A 22,589-nucleotide genomic window follows, 5' to 3' on the forward strand; every position below is an offset into this window, starting at 1 on the left:
AAACTTTCTAAATGCAAATTTTGCTTTAAGGAAATAAATTTCTTAGGCCACAAATTAAGTTCTGATGGTATTCACACCACTGATGACAAAATACAGGCAGTGAGAGATTTTCCTGAACCCACTACGACTGACGAAGTTAGACAATTTTTAGGTCTGACTGGGTACTATAGGTCATTCGTACCACTGTTCTCTCATATAGCCTTTCCTCTATTCCAACTACTCAAAAAAGATGCTGTATTCCAATGGGAAGAAGAACAAAAGAGGGCATTTAACAATCTAAAAATTAAACTAACAAATGCACCTTGTTTAGCATATCCGGATTACACAAAATCATTTCTTATTTGTACAGACGCATCAGTTAAAGGATTAGGGGCTGTACTGATGCAGGAAGATAAAAGAGGAAAGAATCAACCAATTGCATTTGCCAGCAGACAAACAAGAGGTGTGGAGAAAAATTATTGCACTACAGACTTAGAGGCACTTGCAGTGGTTTTGCATTACAAAAGTTTCGAGATTTGGTATATGGTTACGAAATCCACTTATTCACCGACCATAAACCACTGGTGGGTATGTTTAAAGAAAAACTCCTTTCTGGGAGGAGAGCAAGATGGAAATGTACAGTTGAAAACTACAATGTACAAATTCATTAGATACAAGGTAAAATGAACATAGTAGCTGACGCATTATCTAGGAACCCGAACACAATTCAGGTCGCGGCGTTAGATCTCAAAGGAAATATCCCAAACCACGAGGATATCGCAAAGGCACAAAGACTTGACCCAATATGGTCTAAAGTAATATACAAGTTAGAAAGTGGAGATGACATACAATTACCCAAACTGCATGTCCCACTTGAACAATTCACAATGGTCAATAATACATTATACAAAATTAACTCTAAACAACCAAAACGCCAAAGAAATACTAACCAGTTGGTAGTACCTAATGACATGATACCCCAAGTATTACGATTGATACACGACAGCCCACATGCAGGACATCCTGGAAAGGATAAGACATTCAACCAAGCCCAGCTATTATATTACTGGCCTTCATTACGAAAAGATATAAACAATTATATAGACAGATGCGAATCATGTGCGAAACACAAAGGATACCCAATCACACCTGCACCGATGGGTAATTACCCTGTACCACATCAACCATGGGACGTTGTTGCTGTTGATTTACTCAAGATGCCATTATCATACAATAATAACCTATACTTATTCGTTGCAACGGATCATTTTTCCCGTTATGTCATTTTAGCTCCAATTAAAGATAAGACAGCAGAGACAGTAGCAAAGGCAATAACAGATAATGTAATATGTCGCTTTACTACCCCAAAGGTATTAATAAGTGATAATGGAGGAGAATTTAATTCTGAGATCTTATAAGAAATATGTAAACAATACAACATCAACAAGGTTAACGTTTTGGCCTATCACCCAGCATCGAATGGGTTGGTAGAGAGACAAAATAAAAAGGTATTGGATGTGCTACGACACATTCTCAGTGAAAATTATGCAAGCTGGGATGATTGGATTCCCAGAGTAGAGGCCTCAATTAATGGGTCTATAAATAAATCCATCGGTGACACACCACATTTCATTATATATGGCACAGATAAAAAATTTCCATATGAGCTCCTAGAAGGTGACAGCATGCCTATATACAATTACGATGATTACTCTAAACTCCGTTTACGTGAATTCCAGGACATTCACAAAAGAGTCAAAAAACAATTAACGATGTCCAAGGAAGAAATGACGGAGGCATTTAACAAGAAGGCAAAAGATTCACCTATCAGCTTAGGAGACATTGTTTACGGTGTCATTCATACGAGAGACAATAAATTATCCCCAAAATTTGAGGGCCCATGCAGAGTAATTAACATAAAAGCAAACAAAGTTTTAATTAAGTTACTTTCAAGTGGCGAGGAGAAACAAGTTCATATTGACCATTTAAAACGAGTTTCAAGGGAATTATCACATAATTATTCAGCCTCGGATACAACCGAACAGGTGAACGTACCTCAAGAAACCAAGCAAGAACACAACAATGATTACAAAAAGAAATTAAGGTCATATACCAAACAATCGAACATAGGTGCAACTGTTCCAATCAAATCTACAGTACATCATTTACGAGAATTAAATATCGATTTAAACTCCTTCTATAAATGAAATAACAATCAACCGTAACGCACATCATCACTATCATCGACCACAGCATTATAGGAAATTAATAGATTTTTTTTTTCGGTAGGTTACGATGAAGGGACTTATGCTATGGATTCTCCTCTACATAGCAAGAGGATATGCGCACTTAGACCCCAAACATATAGTACGACAAGGATGCCTCATAGCTCCAACAGCCACGACTACAATCGTTAAGGACGTCATGAGTACTGAAATAAGTCTAGATTACTTGTATGACTTACCTACTTATCTAGACAGACTTGCGACGCCGATGCGAACTCTGGACTTCATGAAAGGAAATTATGTTTCACAAGCACATAACACCAAGGAAGTGAATGAAATGGTAAAGTTAGCGAAATGGAAACTAGAACAGGCGAAGTCAACTATGCTCGTCATGATCCAAGTTCTCCCATCTTATGGAACGGAGGTATTGAGCGACAGGAACAACATCACCCGTACTCGCCAAAAGCGCGGTTTGTTCGACCTGGGCGGCGCAGTTCTTGGGAACATCTTTGGATTGGCTACAGAGGATGACCTTAAAAAAATAAACAACAAATTTAATAAGCTAGCTCAGGTACTAACATACCAAGATAAATTCATCACAGGACAGAACTCAGCGATGAAGACAATTGTGAAAAATCTGAAACAAGCAGAAAACATAGCTCTCGAGAGTGTAGATAAAATAAATGAATTGGAGGGAAACGTTACCCTTTTCCAGCACTTCTCCATCATCACAGAACATATTGACACGATTCTACTACAATTAGAGAACACTAGAGATCGTTTCAGGGCCCTTATGCAAGGAATTTCGAATGCTGGTGATGGCAAGATCACAATTGACTTACTCCCAGTTCATGAGCTACGTCAGATAGTTAGTCAAGGCATACATAAACATAAATTGAAGCCGTTGTTCCGCAGTAGGGAATTTATGCAATATTGCCCGTATTTAGAAGCAACACTAACACCAACATCAGTGGTAGTTCATGTGCCATTCATCACTGAAGATCTGTTCACAGTATACCAAATACACCCCTTCCCCTATAAAAATAACAACACTTTGGTCATCATCAACATCAACATAGACACCGAACTCATCATGGTCTCCAAGAGACGGGACACTGTCACTTTCGCAAGTGAGTCAACGATTGAACGAAAGTGCCGCACATCCTTACATGCTGTTCATCTTTGTCCTGCGTACATTTTCACGTTTCAGCCTACTGATACAGTCCCTTGTGAAATGGCTATCATCAGAAATGACTATATTCATCATCATTGCAACTTCATTTTTGCTCCAGATAAACTTGTACACCATCAACGCATTGGACACTCACAGTTTTTTTGTTTCCCTCATAACACATCAGTTTACATAGTCTGTCCAGATATACCACCATCTTATACATCAGCACCAGGATTATACATAGCACCAGACTACTGTGCGGTATTTACACCAGCCATGTCTACTTTATCCACCATCAATCACTACACCATTCTCAATCATACACACAAACATTTCCACCCACTGCCTGATATGAACTTAAACATGAGCACAAGTATTAAGCTGACTTCACCTAAGTTTGAAACTATGCAGCTGATCAGTGAAACAATGAAGCCCTGGGAAGATTTGAGTTTGAGAATGTTCAACCCATATTATGTGTATAGCCCAGCACCTACTGTCTTTATAATCGTCTGCATTGTAGTTGCAGTACTGCTGTTCGCAATGCACAGAATGCATGCAAGAATTGCTAATTTGGAGTCATTATTTAGTGGGGGGAGAGTTAACATCAAAGTTAACCACCCTGAATGAAGTGTATATATTTTGTATATAGTATTAATTATATATATATATATATATATATATATATATATATATATATATATATATATATAAAAGAAGAATGACCCATATATGGCAGACCAGTACCATTATCTTTAAATGAAATATTAATAACTCTAACCATAATCTTAATTTTAAACTTTTTTATTCTTGCATGTATGCATTTCACTATAATAACCCAAGTACATACTGTATTACAGTTAAATAATTTACTTTAATGCATTTATTCAAATATGTATACAACTTGTTTAAAATGTAATATTACTGAATAATCACTGTTTACTATGAATATTATATGTATACAATATTCATACAATTATGTTACTTTTACAATATTATGTATTTCACTTAATTAGCTTATAAGTTCATTATAATGTGTATATAATATATATTAATATGTTAGGACTATTAACTGTCGATGGTACGCCATTTTCGCGTGACCGAGCAATGTATTATAGTTACAAATCATAATAGATAGATAGATAAATAGATAGATAGACAGCCCTATGCGAGCCTGGGAAAAGGAAATGAGCTTGCAAATTACACTGAGGAAAGCTGACGACAGTGGCCAGTAAGGAGATGATGCAGTTAGTTGTCAGCAATCCACCCGTGAACAAAGCCCTAGTAACCATACACACACATACACACATACTCACACACAGGCTTCTTAAACTTTTCATCCACAAGGAACACACGTGATACATCTTCTGTTTCACCAGAATTTAGGAAAGGGAGCTCAGAAGGAGGTTAGCCACAGAACAGGCAGGAGGAGAAGGAGACAAGCCATACAAGAGGCAGGTCGCAGGGAGAAGGGCTTGGCAACTTGAGAGAGAGACAGAGAGAGAGAGACAGAGAGATAGCTAGCGGGACTGGACTCTATACTCCACTCTGTGTGAGAGACTTGTTAATATTTCCAAGACAAATAAAAATAGTCCCATACTAATCTTTACCTCTCCTGTCACTGACAAATGGGAAAGAAGCTTATCTACTACAAGCTACTCCAAGATATAAAAACCGCTCGTCCACAAGTCTAATAAATATATAACTCAACCACAAAGGAACCACAAAGTATTTTATGACACTTAGATATGTTGACAACTAGATACATAACGTATGGTAAGTGTGTGATACTTAGATACCGATAACTACTAGATAAGCACAGTGCAGTGTTACATAAACACACTATTACATTGCATATACTGTAGTACTAAGACATTGAGAGTTAGTATGCTAAATTGATCATCGAGTGTTACATTTAAGATTGCACTGTGATGTACATTGTGTTCAATTTTTTGGTTTAGCTTCTGTATACATGTATATTCTGGTTATTGTAATTACAGATATCTAAAAATTGACAAGGGTTACAATACCACCCACTCTGATAATAATTTGTGTTCTCCTAATTATTGTCTTAACCGCTCGTTGTCCCTTGAACTGTCCTACACAGAATTCAGTGAACAGCATGTCACTGGATTGAAGGGGCGTCTTTTTCAATATTCACTCTTTACTCAAAGTTGGCCTAAAACTGCCTTCTCTCTACCTTCAAAACTGAATTTTAACAAGAGAATGTCACTAGAATATGATGCTAGTCATGAAGATGTGCTGTGGAAAGGTTAAGGAGTCACAATATTGTATAATTCTGCCACCGAGTTAAGTGAAATACTGCAACAAAACAAAAATCAGGATCAAGTCAAAAGAACCATTGACATCGTTTCCATTTTGCATGCTGCTACCGGATTTTTTTTTCCCGGATATTTCGAACAGGAAGGGTTAAGCATAGCCTTCATCAACCTCTTTGGTACGAGATCTTTTTTAACAAATGAAATCGAATCGGATTGAAGGGAAAAAAGAGGTTCCAGCAGCACTTCAGGGTGGATTGGTGAACACATCGATTGGATGGTGGTGATGCTTTGGTGGTGATGGGTATGGTGGTGATGGATATGGTAGTGATTGCTGTGGTGGTGATTTTGATGATGGTGGTGGCGTAGACAATGACGACTATTTTATAGAATGCTTTTGCACAGGTGATATACGGTTTTGATGTACGGCATATGAATCAACCAGCGTATATATGCAGTTGTATAAAAACCTGAGTTAGAAAAAAAAAAAATAGAAAAAATGGCATCATCTCCACTCCCAATTTAATGTTATTTATATCTTCTACCATTTCTGCTTCCCTCATCCCCCTCTCTCTCTCTCTCTCTCTCTCTCTCTCTCTCTCTCTCTCTCTCCCCCCCCAAAAAAAAAAAATTTTGCTGGGTTTCTCATTTTCGTTCTCCAATACGTCCCAAATTCTCATTTCCTCAACTTTAGCTATGATTTACACCTCCGATTATGCATCCTTCCTGCTACCTGTCCATTTTATTGTTTCTCAGCGTTCCAAGATTAGTGTTTACGGTTCTATAAAAGTTCATATGTCTTCCTGCAAGAATCTGTTCTCCTCCATGCACTGTGAGGGGATCAGCATATTTTAATGTACCTATCACCGTACGATTTCACCTTACCGTTCATGAATACTCTATATTTCAATATTTTTCTTGTTGTTACCAAACTATTTTAGTCCCTCTGTATCATGACCATTTTTTCTTCTTGAGTCAGATTATACAGTATTTTGTTATTGCCACCACTAGTTTATTATTATTTTTTCACTTCTTTTTCTTTTTTCAGAATTCCAAGATAAGTGTGTACAGTCGAATGTGGGAGTTCATGTCGTCCCGTAAGCATGTATTCACGTCTACGTACGAGGAGGGCATCGAGCGGGTACGAACGTCGAAGGGCAAGTACGCCTTTCTGCTGGAGAGTGTTAAGAACGAATACATCAATGGACGGCGTCCCTGCGACACCATGAAGATTGGACATAACCTAAACTCCAATGGGTACGGCGTGGCCACCCCTCCACACTCGCCGCTTAAGTGAGTACAGAAAATGTCATAGCTAGAATGTTGTTTGACCTGTTCAGCTCAGGAACATAATTTTGCTATAGTCTTGCATGGGGAAGATCTTTGATACAGAACTGGTTATTGGGGGATGTGTCTGACACTTCTAGCTCGAAAAGTCTCTCCTAGGCTGGATAGGTATGAAGAGTAAAATGAACACTCCCCTGCTACACTATGAAAAATCGGACTTAACCTGGACCTGGGTACACAGAAGTACTTAAGGCGACAGACTTACCTAAGGCCCCATATGGAATGCCTCAGACCTATCTCACTCATGCACAGGCGCCGAATTTACTATGGTCGTGAAATTGGGGCTGGGTGAGGGGGTATCGCTGGTGTCATGGCGTATTTGGCTACAGCCGAATGAAGCCTAACGGGTCTTATGTATTTCAGAGCAAAGCACGTGTGTAATAAGGATGTTGTACTGGGATGAAGATGAGCTGTCGATAAATTGCTTTAGCTAGGCGGAGATTTCTGTCCTTTTACAATACAATTATTGTGGTATGGGAGCCTATATAGTATTTTTTTATGTTGCACGCATGTGTCCCCCTCCCTCACACACACACAAGTTACCAGATTCTCCATCCCCTACCCACGTCACTCTTTCCTTTTCTTTCATTCTCATCCCCACTCTTACTATTATGTTCTAATCATCCCCTTTACCTGCTGTCCACAGGGAAAGCCTCAATTTGGCAATACTGAGCCTGAAGGAGAGTGGAGACCTACTCAGACTAAAAAACAAGTGGTGGTTCGATAATTCGGAATGTGGCAAAGATACGCAGGTTAGCACCCCCCTGTTTGCAGTAATAATTGTAGTGGTATGGCAGTTATTATAATTAATAGTAGTAGTAGTAGTAGTAGTAGTAGTAGTAGTATCCCTTGAAAACTTTTCTGTTTGAAATCTGTCAAAATGGTGATTTTAGGCTTAAACGCATTACAATCATGTGCAAGAGTTGCCCTACCGGTATAATTTCTTATGTACCAGGTTCGTTTTCGTTTTCGTTTTCGTTTTTAAAGGCTCCAACATGCTGGCATGCGTCGGCCTTGATCACCTAATGGCGGCTTTCCATGCTGCACGATCCATTGCAGCCTCCCTGTTCAGTCCCTTAACCCTGAGGTCACTCTGAATGACCTCGTCCCATGTCTTTCTCGGTCTACCCCTCATAACCCCACCCCCAGTATTAACACTTCTCATCTTCCTCACCCAATTATCATCCCCCATCCTCTCCACATGTCCAAACCATCTCAATCTACCTCTCCTCATCACAACACCAATACACTCCAGTCCCATCCTACATCTCAACTCTTCCATCGTAAACCCAGCCCCTCCAGGCCTTGGACGCAGGGACGCACTGCACATCCACCTAATCATTGTCATTTCTGTACGTCTGAGCCGGCGAATATCTTCCTCCTTCACTGCCCAGGTCTCACTACCATACAGCATTACACTCCTAACACATGCTGCATACAAAGACCCCGTAGCACGTAGGGAGAGTCCTTTCAATGTCAGGAGAGGCAAGAGCTCCCTGAACTTCTTCCAACCACTTCTCACCCTAGCAACAGAGCTAGCTCCAGCGCCACCTCCAGCACACAACATGACTCCCAAATAACAAAACTCTTCCACACACTCAAGAGATTCACCAGCAAGTTCAATCCTTTCACGTCTGACAATCTCCACCTGCTCTCCCCGACACGCCGTACAAATAAAAATCAGCGTTATCTCGCAGTCTACCTCTGATACCACTACATCTCTTATGCACCCATTTATCACAAACATTGCACAAGGTGGAATTACTTCCCACGCCCTTGTGGCAAACTGCACATGGCCACTCTCCCTCGTCTTTGACAGTACCGCCACCAACCCTAGATATCATCACTTTTGTTTTATCTGCATTTACCCTTAAACCCTTGTGCCCCATACCATCTCTCCACTTCCTAAACCTTTCCTCCGCCTCCCTTTCGTTCTCTGCAATCAACACCAAATCGTCAGCATACAACAACTCCCACGTGTGTGTGTGTGTGTATATATATATATATATATATATATATATATATATATATATATATATATATATACATATATACACACACACAATTGTTTGTATGTACAGTATATTCATATACAAAAGTATGTGTGTATATGTATAGGTGTGTACAGTATATGTATTGATGTTATATCCCTGCTATCTTCATGTTTGCCTTCATCTCTCAACCCCTTCAGTGCTAGGACATTGTTATTTTCGTGCCACCACCAGCAGCTTTTATTTAGTTGAGGGTACTTTTCATACCGAAGAACTTCAGTGAAGACAAGACTACCCGTCATCTATGAGCCAGGTAGTCTGTAATAATACTGTTTGATGAAAGCTTGACTATTGTGTATCTATGCTGGCTGAGTGACATGTGACCTCAGGTTGTGACTCTAAACAGCTTTTATTAATAACTTTTCCCTCTGCAACCAATACTTTCTTGGATTTGAGTTTTCGACACAGACATATACAGATACATTTCGTACAAAAATAATGACCATCGACTTCGTCTGCCTGGCTCAGAAAGGTTGTATCAGTGTTTGTCTGACAAGGTTACAAAGATAGTTTATGTTGTTGTTGTTATGGTTGTTATAGAGAAGATTTGTTAGGCAGGTAAGTTCTCCCTTCAGGTTTAATTTTGTGGTGGTGATTTTTTGTTTAAATGTGTCCAGGATTCCCTTGGTGTTGTTGTGGTTGTTGACGACTTTTTCCCCTTATGTGACCGTGTATTCCCATGGTTGTATTCCAGAAAAGACTGTGACTTTGCAAGAAATATCTTCCCTGATACGCTCACGTAACCGATAGTCAGTTAGTATTCTTTCCAGTATCCCAAACTGGCACAGACTATGGGTCATACCCGCTTACAGTAATGTGTGTAGAGTTGTCATGTGCTCTGCTAAACACTGTCAGAGAAACTATTACATCGGGTCTTATTGGAAACAGAATGAGAAGAATTAAAGAAAAATTAATGTTGTAAGCATGTTTTGTCCACCAAATTTCTAGATCATCATTCCCATTCCCTTGCTCACTGTGGACATTTCCATACCCCTCTGATATTCATTTCTGGAGGATATTTTAAAATCTAATTTGACTGCAGCAGTACCACTAATTCTACAACACCCATTTCCACAGGCTATACTTTTCCTTCCTCAGCTCTATTGCCCATCTAACTTCCAATCCATCCCACACTTTCTTTTGCTCACAATTCCAATTTCTTTACCCGACTTTCGATGTTTCACGACTAAGTGCAGGTCACATGATTGACGAACGTGCTTGTTCTGTGCTTCATGGTGCTCTCTCTCTCTCTCTCTCTCTCTCTCTCTCTCTCTCTCTCTTTGTGTGTATGTGTGTGTGTGTGTGTGTGTGTGTGTGTGTGTGTAAAACTGGAAGCCCTTTCTTTATCACAGTATACCCACACCAGCACCTTGACTCTGAGCAAAATAGCAGGCATCTTCTACATCCTGACTGGAGGCCTGGCACTGTCAGTGGTCGTGGCCATCATAGAGTTTTGCTACAAATCGAAAATGGACGCCAGCCGAGCCAAGGTAAGTAATGGCAATGAGTTTTAGCTACTTGTTAAAAATGAGCGGGCGAGGGTGTATGCATACCCTAAGAAAATGAGAGTCAGTGAGGGGATGTTTCTGATTTTTAAGGTGCCAGGTGGTGTGTTAAACCATTACAATCAGGGTGACAACCTAGCATAGGTTCAGTCTCCAAGATTTGACTGAAGGCTTTTCAATGAAGGGGAGTATGCTGGTCATGTGCCCGTAAATGCCTTGGACTACGGCAGCCTTGCTTAAAGCCCCAACCCTGCATTAGCCTGCATTTCATATTACATAATGCAGTCATATATAATGTCAAGAAGTCATGCAAGTTCTGCCTTTGCCAGTTGCATAAGAAAATGTTATAGTTCAGTGAGGACTTTTCCGTACCCTTCACTCCGCAAGTTTTAATAATACAGCTATAGCTACTCATAAGTCATAGGTATGTTTGAGAGTAGTACAACATTTTTGCTCACAACTGGGACTGTAAGTTAGGGGAAACTGACAGTTTAGCCTAATATGCAGCAAACAACATGAAAGGCATTTTTTAGTTATTTAATGTGGACAAATTGAGTGTCAGAGAAGGAGACTGAGAAAAAGGATGTAATGTTCAAGAGCTTATGTTAATTTTTTTTGTCCACTAGTGTTGTGGATACGTGAGTGAAAGAATAAGGGACCAGTATGGATTTTTTTTTTTTTTTTTTCAGTTCTTCCGTGGTTGTTTTACTGAAAGTAATGAATACGTAGAAGCTTTTTAAGCTTCTCATAATGGCTTCCCACAAAAGAGGCACTTTCTGAAGGTGAATATATATATCTATATCTATATCTATCTATCTATCTATCTATCTATCTATCTATATATATATATGAAGCATCGACATTCACAAGCTCCATTCTCCTTTCAGACACCCCTTACTAAGGGAGAATGAGGAAGGGTTAATTCTTGTGTCACTCTCCCTCCGAAAAGGTTCGGGTCTGCAGTGGATCAGTTATACGAGTATAACACTAGTAAACCTATGTCTTCTTCCGCCAGTTCCCCATCTACTCCTCGTCCTCTGCGCTTCCTGCTGCGTTACAGAGGAGTGAAACTGGCTGTCCACAGAGTCCCTTATAACCAAGTAGCCACTTATGCAGAAGCCACTATACACTGTGTGGTAAGAGGAGGACATCTGACTTCACTGCATTCTGATGATGAAGCTGACTTCGTAACATCATTGATGGAGAACAGTGAGTAAAACATTGGAATATAAGAATATAGGAAAGGAGGAAAACTGCAGAAGGCTGGAGGGCCCATTCTTGGCAGCTCTGTAAAATTCTGTGAACAGACTCTCTGAATAAAACAAGAGGTACAGACCGAAGATGAGGTGGTGGGGTGGGGCGGGAAGTTGTATGACTGAGGAAGGGGTGAGTTGGAGGTAGGGCTGCCTGATAATGGAGTCAAGGGTGACATGGAGGTGATTCGTTTTATGGCCACACTGTGGAGGATTAAGGCGTCTGGTTAGAAAGATAGATAGATAGTAAGTCGTCTTGTTCTGAAAATGTTAGAAATAGTTACTAAAAGCCCCTTTCATAGATGACTTCCATTTATACTGCTACCGATGGATTTTATTCAATTTGGGGAAAAGATCTTAGTGAAGTGGTGAACCCCTTTACTATGAGTCTCGATGGGGGAGGAGGGCACAAATAGCCTAAGTAAATATTGACTAAGCAACAGTATTGGGTGGTAAAAGACAAATCTAAACCATCTTAATGTTGACTTGCTTTAATGTTTTCAGGAGAAGAGGCATTATGATGGCTTGGTTTCGTGTACTAAAGGAAATATATACTTTGTGATGGTAGGAATACGATGACTTTACTTACTTATTTATGTATTTATTTATTGTAAATTGGTTGCTACTACCAGAGTGTTCAATTTAACGTAGCAGAACACTATTAGAGAAGGTGACGTGAAAGCAATATCCAACCCTTTCAGTTCGAGTAGTCTTCCCTGAACTGTATAAAACCGTATTCACATAAATAATGATGATGATTGTGATATTCATTCAGGAGAGGAGACTGAAGGATGGCTTGGTATGAAGTTTGATGCTACTGAAGGAAGGGAAGAGAGATGGGAAGATGGGTCACTTCTCACCTTCTTAAAGTGGAACAGTCAGGAGCATCACGGTATGTATTGCTATTGTTGTATTTCTCGATGATAAATGTGCAGCACCCGTTTGTCTACACACTCCCACTGCAAATCAAATTCTGTAGCACAGATTATGTATAATGTTTGTGTATTATGTTTTTGGCAGTACAGTGATTTTTATAAACAGGGAAGAAATATTACCAACGTCAGGGATTAGAATGCACCAGTCTGAATGGCAACCATGCATAGGTTGACTCCCCATGAGGTGACTGGAAATTTTTCGACCATGTAATGCCATAAAGGGGGATAGACGGGTCATCTACCCTAAAATGTACAGACAAGTATCTTTCCAAAGTTTGACGAATACATAGCGAAAAAATCGAAACATCTGAAACACGCACCAGCGGAGATAGGGTTTTCAGTGAACAGTATTTCGAATGTTGTAATTTTTTTTCAAGCGGAAGTGGAAAGATAGTTGTTTCTTTGACTGTACCATTACACATTCTGTATATGGATGAATTTCTTCCATTAACTGGTGTTCTCAGTTATTTCACATAAATTCAATTCCTGAACACTATTTCTGAACTACTAGAAGTAGCTGGTGTTCTCAGTATTTCACGTGTAAGGGAAGTGAGCTGTGCAATACAGTGCCTCTGTGGGATCTATCTATCTATCTAACTAATATATATATATATATATATATATATATTTATCTATATATATATATATATATATATATATATATATATATATATATATATAGATTTGTGTGTGTGTGTGTGTGTGTGTGTGTGTGTGTGTGTTAATTATAGGGGCATTCGTCTTCTTAGTGTAATAAGAAGTGTATGGTAGGATACTGACAGAGATAGGGAAATAACAAGGGAATTAGTTGGTGAAGAACAGGGAGGTTTTAGGAAGGGATGAGGTTGCGTAGATCAGATATTCATTCTTAGGTCTTTAGTAGAAAAGTTTCTAGGGAAGGGTAAGAAGTAGTATGCGGCCTTCATGGATCTGGAGAAAGCATATGACAGTGTGGATAGACAAGGATTGTGGAAAGTATTTAGAATATAAGGAGTAAATGTGAAGTTGTTGAATGCCGTGAAGAGTATGTATGAGGGCACTACAGCTACAGTGCGTGTTGATAGTGAATTGGGTGAATTTTTCTGTTTGAATGTTGGATTGAAACAGGGATGCACCAAGTGTCCATGGTTGTTCACTCTGTATGTGGATAGGGTTTTGAAATTGGTGCAAAGTAGCGCAGTGGATGTTGGAGCGACATTAATGAGAGAGGGCAACGTATGGAAACTCCCTGTATTGTTGTTTGCAGATGATACTTTATTGTTACGTGAAGACGAAGGAGAACTGCAAGGCTTGGTGACTGAGTTTGGAAGAGTGTGTAAGAAACGGATTCTAAGGGTGAATGTAGGGAAGAGTAAAATTGGTCTCGGAGAAGAATGGAGTCACTGGATGTACAATGATGTTGGATGATGCGGAAATGGAATATGTAAATGGATTTAAGTACTTGGGTAGTGTGATGAGTAAGGATGGAAATTTGGTAGATGAAGTGTTTAAAACGGTACAGCAAGGAATAAGGGTTGCTGGTTCTTTGAAAGCAGTGATAGGGAACAGGGAATGACCATGGAAGTTAAAAAGTCGCTGCATGACAGTATTGTGATACCAACTCTAAAATATGGAAGTGAAGCTTGGACCTTGTTGGAAGGACACAAGTCAAGAGTGAGAGCAGTGGAAATGAATTATTTGGGAGGAGGGTGTGGTGTTACGAGACTGACAAATGAGGAAGTGAAGGAGCGTTGTGGTGTGGATGTGGATGTGGCAGAAAGTGTTAGGAGAAATACACTGAGGTGGTGTGGCCATGTGTAGAGGCCATGGAGAGGACAGACTAACGAGGAGAGTGTATGTGAATGAGGTGGAGGAGGGGAGAGGGAGGGGGAGGCCAAGGATGACGTGGAGAGATGGGGTTGAGAGGTATACGAGAGAGGGTGTGTGTGAGCTGGGAGCAGGGCAATGAAATGGTGGGGGGCCGGGCGACATGGGGGCCATTTGATTGTGGCCACCCCTTACGGAATTAAGGCGTGTGGCAATGTGTGTGTGTGTGTGTGTGTGTGTGTGTGTGTGTGTGTGTGTGTGTGTGTGTGTGTGTGTGTGTGTGTGCAATGGGCATTCGTAGTCTTTCGTATGGAAGTTAGTTTATAGAACCACTGTTAGTCTCTCTCTCTCTCTCTCTCTCTCTCTCTCACACACACACACACACACACGGATTCAATCTAGGTGGACGTGTGACACCGGCGCTCCGTATCATCACGTCCAGTGGCATTACCTAAGTAGTATCTTTGTATGAGTCAAGCTCAGTACCAGGTTAGACTAAATGATTGTTCATTATAAAAAGGAAAACAATAATAAGTTTCAACAAGACTTGTAAAAACAGGAAATAGAACCAAGACGAAAGAATACGCTGAGTCATCTCTGAGGTTTGTTTACAACAAGACGGAGATTGTAAGTATATGCTTTGCACTTTTAAGTATTGCAAAATGGATACATACTTCAGTAAAACAAATTTGGAAAAGAAAAGGGATAAAGGTAAAAAGCAAAATGATGATTTCTACCAAGAACTGGTTGAAGTAGAGACCCACAATAGACTGGTTGAACGTGTAAACAAACTAGAAATGGCTTTCAAAAATGAAATTGATGAAATAAAGAAGCAGATGCACTTGCAAAAGGAAGAAATAGAAAAACTAGGAAGGGAGGCCAATAAGAAAGACACAACCATCAGTGAACTAACCTTGGAATTGAGTACACTTAGGAAGAAAATTAGTGAAATGGCAAGTACAGTAGTCAATCACGAGAGTGTGATGGAAGAGTTAAAAAATGACACAGAGACAATTAGGCAAGTTAGCAGTCTTATTGACCAGAGCAGTGATATTGAGGAGAAGATAACACAAGTAAATGAAGCTGTGCAAAGCTACAAAGATGATGTAGAAACCACGTATGCAGAAATAGTGAAAGTAAAGAAAGACTTAGAAACAAGGGTGGAGGAAAAAAGCATTAAAAAGGAGGTGAAAAGAATAATCCAAAACAATCCAAAGTTAGTCAGAGATTCAGTAGAGATAAACAAATCAATAGTAATCACTGGTATAGAAGAGGATGAAGTTAAAAACAAGATCACAAGAGACAAAAAGGAGATGGCAAATGTAATGAGCTTACTGAAAGAAGTATCAGAGGAAATCTGTAGTAAAGGCATAGAGGAACACAAAAGGTTAGGGAAATACGAGAAAAGCAAGACAAGACCTCTAAAGGTGACTTTCCAGAGTGTGTTTTAAACACTGTGGAAGAGATACTAAAAAATGCAAAGAATCTTAAGGAAAAAGAGGAGTTCAAAAATGTATGGATAAAAAGATGCCTAACACAAGAGGAACTGGAATTACTGAAAGAGAAAAGGGAGGAAGCAAAAACAAAAAATGAGGGAAGATCAGAAGAGGACAAGAAGAAATTTTTTTTACAAAGTAATAGATTGCAGGTACGAAAGTGGTACACAAACAGGATGGAAGAAAAAGGAGGAAGGTAGTAGAACCATGTCATGACAAGTATATAAACAAGATGATAAAGTTGATGTACTCAAATGTGGATGGAATGGTATCTAAATTACTAGAGATGAATGATTATGTCAGAGAAAATGAACCACAAATAATATGCCTAACTGAAACAAAATTAATACCAAGGATATCAAATGACATACTAAACTTAGAGGAATACAATATATGGAGAAGAGACAGATATTTAAAAAAGGAGGAGGAATTATAATATTAACTAAGAAAAATCTAAAAGTCAAGGAAATAAAACTAGATATACCATCACAAGTAGAACTGATTGCAGGAGAGATCGACACATCTGAAGGTAAAGTAATTGTAGCCAATTTGTACATGCCACACAGATCAAACACATGGGAAAGAGACGAATATGAGGACCTGGCAGAGAGTACAATTCAGAGTGTAAGATCATTGCTACATAAAATGGAAGAGAAATCGGAAAGAATTATACTAACTGGGGACTTCAATACAAATATAAATTGGAATACTCTAGATATAAATAGCCAAGAAAGCTGTTGGGACCAAAAGCTCCTGGATCTCGTACAAGAGTTTTTCTTAACGCAACATGTGAGGGAAACCACCAGAAAAAGAGGACTTGATGTACCTTCAGTGCTAGATCTAATATTTACAAGGCAAGAAAATGATATTGACAGTTTAATATATCACCCTCCACTGGGCAAAAAGCGATCATGCAGTACTAAACTATAACTTCAGGACAGCATATGACATAGTAAACAGCAATGATAGTTACAAAAAGAGCCTAAACTATAAAAAGGGAAATTATCAAGACCTAAAGAAGTATTTCTTAGAAGTTGATTTGGAAAATGAGCTTAGAGGACAAGATTTAAATGCTGTACCGTATATAAAAAATTTTGTGAATTTTATGAAATAGGAGTCCAGAAGTACATCCCACAGCACAAAGAAGCAGATAAGAAAATACAGAAATGGTTCAATACAGAATGTAAAAAATCAAAAGAAAGAAGAGATTTGTTGTGGAATAGATACAGAAGACACAATAGTGAAAGGGCATACAATAATTACAAACAGGCAAGAAACGACTATACAAGAATAAGGAGGGAAGCCCAAAAACAGTTTGAGGAGGATATAATAAATAAAAGTAGTGATCAACCAAAGCTGTTTTACAGCTATATCAGAAGCAAAACTAAAGTAAAAGATATAATACAATCCATTACGGGTGAGGGAATCACTTATACACAAGAGAAAGATATTTGTGAAGCACTAAATAAGAATTTCCAATTAGTTTTTACAGAAGAAAAAAATTTTGAGAGGGACTATGTGGAACACGCATGTCCACACATACTACCAGATATACAAATAGCAGAAAAAGTAATACAGGAGGAGTTAAGTAGATTAGACAGAGGAAAAGCAAGTGGTCCTGATGAAATTTCATGTTGGGTATTACGAGAATGTGGAAAGGAGTTATGTAAATCATTATTTTTAATTTTCAAGAAATCCTTGAGTCAAGGTAAACTACCTGATATTTGGAAAAAAGCAAATATTGTCCCCTTATTCAAGAAAGGAAATAGACAAAATCCACTCAACTACTGACCAGTATCACTGACCAGTGTTGTAAGCAAGGTATTAGAAAAACTTATAAGAAAAGCTTGGGTAAATCATCTAGAAGAACACAGTATGATAACAGAAAGACAGTTTGGTTACAGAAAAGGAAAATCATGTGTTACTAATCTGTTGAGCTACTATGACAGAGTAACAAACACAATACAGGAAAGGGAAGGATGGGTGGACAGTATCTATTTAGATTTCAAGAAAGCTTTTGACACAGTATATACCACACCAAAGACTTTTATGGAAACTGTACCATCAAGGAGGAATTCGAGGCAAACTGTTTTGTTGAATGCAAGACTTTCTCATAAAAAGAGAAATGAGGACAGTACTAAGAGGAAACTACTCATCATGGAAAGAAGTGACTAGTGGAGTACCACAGGGTTCAGTGCTGGCACCAATCATGTTTTTGGTGTATATAAATGATATAAACAGTAACACTGGAAATGAGAGCTATCTGAATATGTTTGTAGATGATGCAAAAATACAAAGGAGAATTACTAACACAGACTCTTGTAAAGAGCTACAAGAAGAATTAAATAAACTTCATGAATGGAGTAGTACATGGCAAATGGAATTCAATGTGGACAAGTGTCATGTAATCAAGTTTGGTAAAAGTGGAAAAAGACCTGATTGGGATTATAAGTTAGGAAATAAAACCCTATATACATCAGAAAGAGAGAAAGACCTAGGTGTGATTATCAATAACAGACTATCTCCGGCTGACCACATCAGCGAGAAGGTACGGAACATGTATACACTGCTTGCAAATATGAGAATAGCATTCACATACTTAAATGAAGACATGCTAAGAAGGATAATACTGTAACATCATTCATTAGACCAACCCTGGAATATGCATTAGTAGTCTGGGGTCCTCATCTCAAAAAGCACATAGACAAGATTGAAAAAGTTCAAAGGGCCGCTACAAGATGGATACCAAGCTTAAGGGACCTAAGCTACAAAGAAAGACTAAATAAACTGAATCTACCAACACTATAGGAGAGAAGGAAAAGAGGTGACATGATTCATTCATTCATTCATTGCCAGACGCCATGTATCCCAGACAGGGTGGCCAAGGGCTTAGAGTTAATTGTTTTACAGGGAGGGGCACTAATCCTCCACCAACCCCACTTGACGTAGGGATGCCAACAGCATCTGGTGTTCCCAGGCGGTCACCCATCCAAGTACTAACCAGACCCAACGTTGCTTAACTTCGCTGATCGAACGGGAAGCGGTGTACTCAACGTGGTATGATAATGCTATATAAATGCATATCAGGAAAGGAGAAAATAGACATAAATGATTACTTAACATATGGAGAAGCATCAGCAAGAGGACACTGCAAAAAAACTGCATAAGAAGAGAGGTGATAAAGACGTAAGGAAATTCAGTTTCCCAAACAGAGCAATTGATCAATGGAATGCACTACCGAATGAAATAGTGTGTGCCAAAACAATTCACAAATTTAAGGATATGTACGATAAATATGGTTTAAGACACGGGACAGTACGAGCTTGACTCATTCCTGTAAAGATACAATTAGGTAAGAACAATTAGGTAAGAACACACACACACACACACACACACACACACACACACACACACACACACACACACACACACACCACGAGTGGTTTTCAAACTTGTAAATTTGACGAAATCCATAACACCGTTGGTCTGTTTAACACATGACAGGTATTCTCAACCGTACTATCTGGATCACTAATTTCTTTGGCCACCTAGCTCTGAGGACGTCGAAGCCAGGGCTGAAATAGAGTCAGGCTTGTGGACACGGTTAGTCTAGCAGTCGAATAATGACTCACGAACTGCTTCATAACTGTGCTCATGTGTTTCGTCCGTGAGAGTGAGTTGTGGTTCAGGTGAGTGAGGCTCTTACATCAAAGTTTCTTGTGTCCGCTCGCCCGGCATGTCTTCTACCCTGTCTTCAACCCACCACGAGCAAGGGGGATAAAGAAACTAATGACCGCTAGAATACATGTAAATCCATAATATTACTGACTTCATGACCACGGTCTGCCTTTGTAACCTGATACCTAACCAGTGCTCAGTTCATAAGGTGTTTTATGGAGATATTTTTGTCTTAATTTTCAGTTTATTTACTCTTTGTGTATGCGTTCATTCAAGCTCATTTACCACATCTCCACCAAATTTTCAATCCAGTAATAATAGTAGTAGTAGCAGTAGTAATAATAATAATAATAATAATAATGCCTTCTCCAACAGCTACTTCAAATTCCACATGCGGTCCGTAACTACAAAAGGAGAATGAGGAGTATCGACTGCGCAGAAAGGCTACCCTACGTTTGTGAGTCCTCAGAAAAGGCCTGCACTACCTCTTCTGCCTATGTAAGAGAGAGAGAGAGAGAGGTATTCATTGATTAGTATGAAATGCATAATTGGTTATTATGATTGATTATAACATAATGAAGGCGGTGATGATGATCTGTTGGAGAGAGTTGCGATATATAGACCTAGGGTGATGCAGAACACATTGATGATGAGTATGAGGATACCAGTAATACATTAATAATAATAATAATAATGTCTTCTACCATTTCATTAAAACTATCATTACTACACCATTTCAGAAGAGGCACCAACAAAAGCGCAGCTCACAACCCTTGCACCGATTCCTCAGCCTTCGAAGTGAATGGAGACCAGAGATGGAGGTAAAGCCACAAGACCATTTCACCATGCACACATCCCAGCATCTAGTGCACGATGGGCAGCTGCAGTTCGATTCTGGCATCAGTTCCAATAATCCTTCAGGGCATTCGTCTGATTTTGGTGACAATCCTGGTAAATTTTTTAGTGGAAGTTCATCCTTCTCATCAAGTTTGGGAGCCAGTACAGATAACCCTTCGAGTGTCAATTCTTTCATGTCTTCATCTGCTTTTGACAGCCCAGAGAGCCTTTCAGATGGAAGGTCATCAGTTTTGTCATCACATTTCGTTAACAGCATCAATTCCGATGACTCTCCACACAAAGATTCATCCATTTTATATATGCAGGCTGACTTTGGCACCAGTCCAGATAACTCTTGAAGTGGGAGTTATGTCATGCCATCCACTCAGTCGGCGATCACTTCTAAGCACCTCGGAGTCCAAGTTACCAGTCCCTCAGACACCAGACAGCCAAGTGTTTCTCTTGATTCCAGCCACTCTACTGCCATAAAATTAAGTGGTACAGCCTCTCACTCTCCAATTTCGGGTCAGTCAAGAGATACTCAAGCTGTACCTTCAAGTGGAAGTCGTAGCACAGGATCGAGTAATAGTCCTTTAGGTACAGCAATGTAAACTGCTACATAGTCAAGTTGCCCTCGAATCTCTTTCACCATTCGACTAAATAACACTCAGAGTATATAACACTTATGCCTCTTTGAGTTAGTCAAGTATCATTCAAAGCTCTTCCAGTCAGGCAGGTAACACTCAAAGCTCGTCAAGTACATCAAGTAATACTCAAAGCTCTTCCAGTCCATCAAGTAACACTCAAGGCTCTTCCAGTTTATCAGGTAACACTGAAGCATTTCCTGGTCCATCAAGTAACACTGAAGCATTTCCTGGTCCATCAAGTAACACTCTAGGCTCCTTCAGTCCATCAAGCAACACTCAAGGCTCTCCCAGTCCATCAAGTGACACTCAAGGCTCTTCCAGTCCATCAAGCAACACCATTCAGTCAAGTAGCATTCCAGCCATTTCCTCCTCCTCCACACAGTCAAGTAACACTCCAACCTCGACTCAACCATCAGCTCTCACACTCTCCATTTCACCACTAACCAAAAGCGCAATGTCTTCAAACCTAAGTCCGTCCAATGAAGTGCCATGGCAAGTTCTACAGTGAAATCAGGATCTGTAATGCCATTAGATTCTACAGTGACACTGGACTCTACTATGTTATCAGAAACTACATTGCCATCAGACTCTCCAGTGTTCTCACATCTGTAGTATCATTAGATTCTGCAGTGCCACCAGTATCTACAGTGCCATTAGACGCTACAGTGACACCAGATTCTACAGTGCCATCAAGGTCTTCAGTGCTGTTCTCTACAGTGTTGCAAATGCACACTGTGAAGACTTGATGCTTAAGTGTGAGTACCATATTTATCTATTCCTGTGTTGTAGTTGTATTTTGGCACCAGGTCATTTGGATGTAAACCCAGTGGACTTCAGGCTGATACTTTCTTTGGCTTGCAGTCCTCTATCCATCCTTCAAGGGAGACAGAGGAAGAGGAGGCACGTTTGTATAACTGCCAAGTCATATTGATGTCACCAAGTGGAGACTATCCTATCCAGTACCATTTGTATCTGTAAATATTTTTTAGGTGTCGTATACCAGTTGTACAGAAAGTTAACATTTTGAAACACATCCCTCTCTAGGATAAATTACATATAAACAGAGATATAAATATGATATTCTGCAACTGTTTACTCATTGATCTATATATAGTATGCGCTGGTCATTTCCAGGGGTCGCTTAGGTACGCCTTTGTCGCCAAGTTAATGAGTTGCTGATTCATATATCAACTAGCCCAGTGCCTGGCAATACATGCCAACCCACATTGTCTACCTTTGGACTCGTTCATTCTCATGTCACCCCTGCATTTTGAAGAGAACCCTTTGCGGTGCCACAAAAAGAGCTTTCACATGATTTTAAGAGGTCTTTTTAGGGACATTCTTAGGTCCTATTTTTGGCCCATTTTGGTCTGGTAAAGC

At 39.5% G+C, this 22,589-nt stretch overlaps 1 protein-coding gene and 1 pseudogene across 1 annotated transcript in view; one reads left to right on the plus strand and one right to left on the minus strand.

Moving 5' to 3' along the window:
* The window catches only part of LOC145393710 (glutamate receptor 3-like), a 40,566-nt gene extending 20,039 nt beyond the window's left edge, over positions 1–20,527 (plus strand). The window contains exons 5-9 of the mRNA XM_080267786.1: positions 6,703–6,947; positions 7,648–7,753; positions 10,405–10,546; positions 13,036–13,092; positions 20,466–20,527. Coding sequence (XP_080123912.1) covers positions 6,703–6,947; positions 7,648–7,753; positions 10,405–10,546; positions 13,036–13,092; positions 20,466–20,527 — 612 coding nt within the window. The remainder of the gene's footprint in view (positions 1–6,702; positions 6,948–7,647; positions 7,754–10,404; positions 10,547–13,035; positions 13,093–20,465) is intronic.
* LOC145415701 (5S ribosomal RNA) lies at positions 18,999–19,118 on the minus strand (annotated as a pseudogene).
* Positions 20,528–22,589: the final 2,062 nt, after the last annotated feature.

This window comes from Coenobita brevimanus, chromosome 1, assembly GCF_032717465.1.
Source record: "Coenobita brevimanus isolate Jiangsu-jjx chromosome 1, ASM3271746v2, whole genome shotgun sequence".
Taxonomy (NCBI): Eukaryota; Metazoa; Arthropoda; class Malacostraca; order Decapoda; family Coenobitidae; genus Coenobita; species Coenobita brevimanus.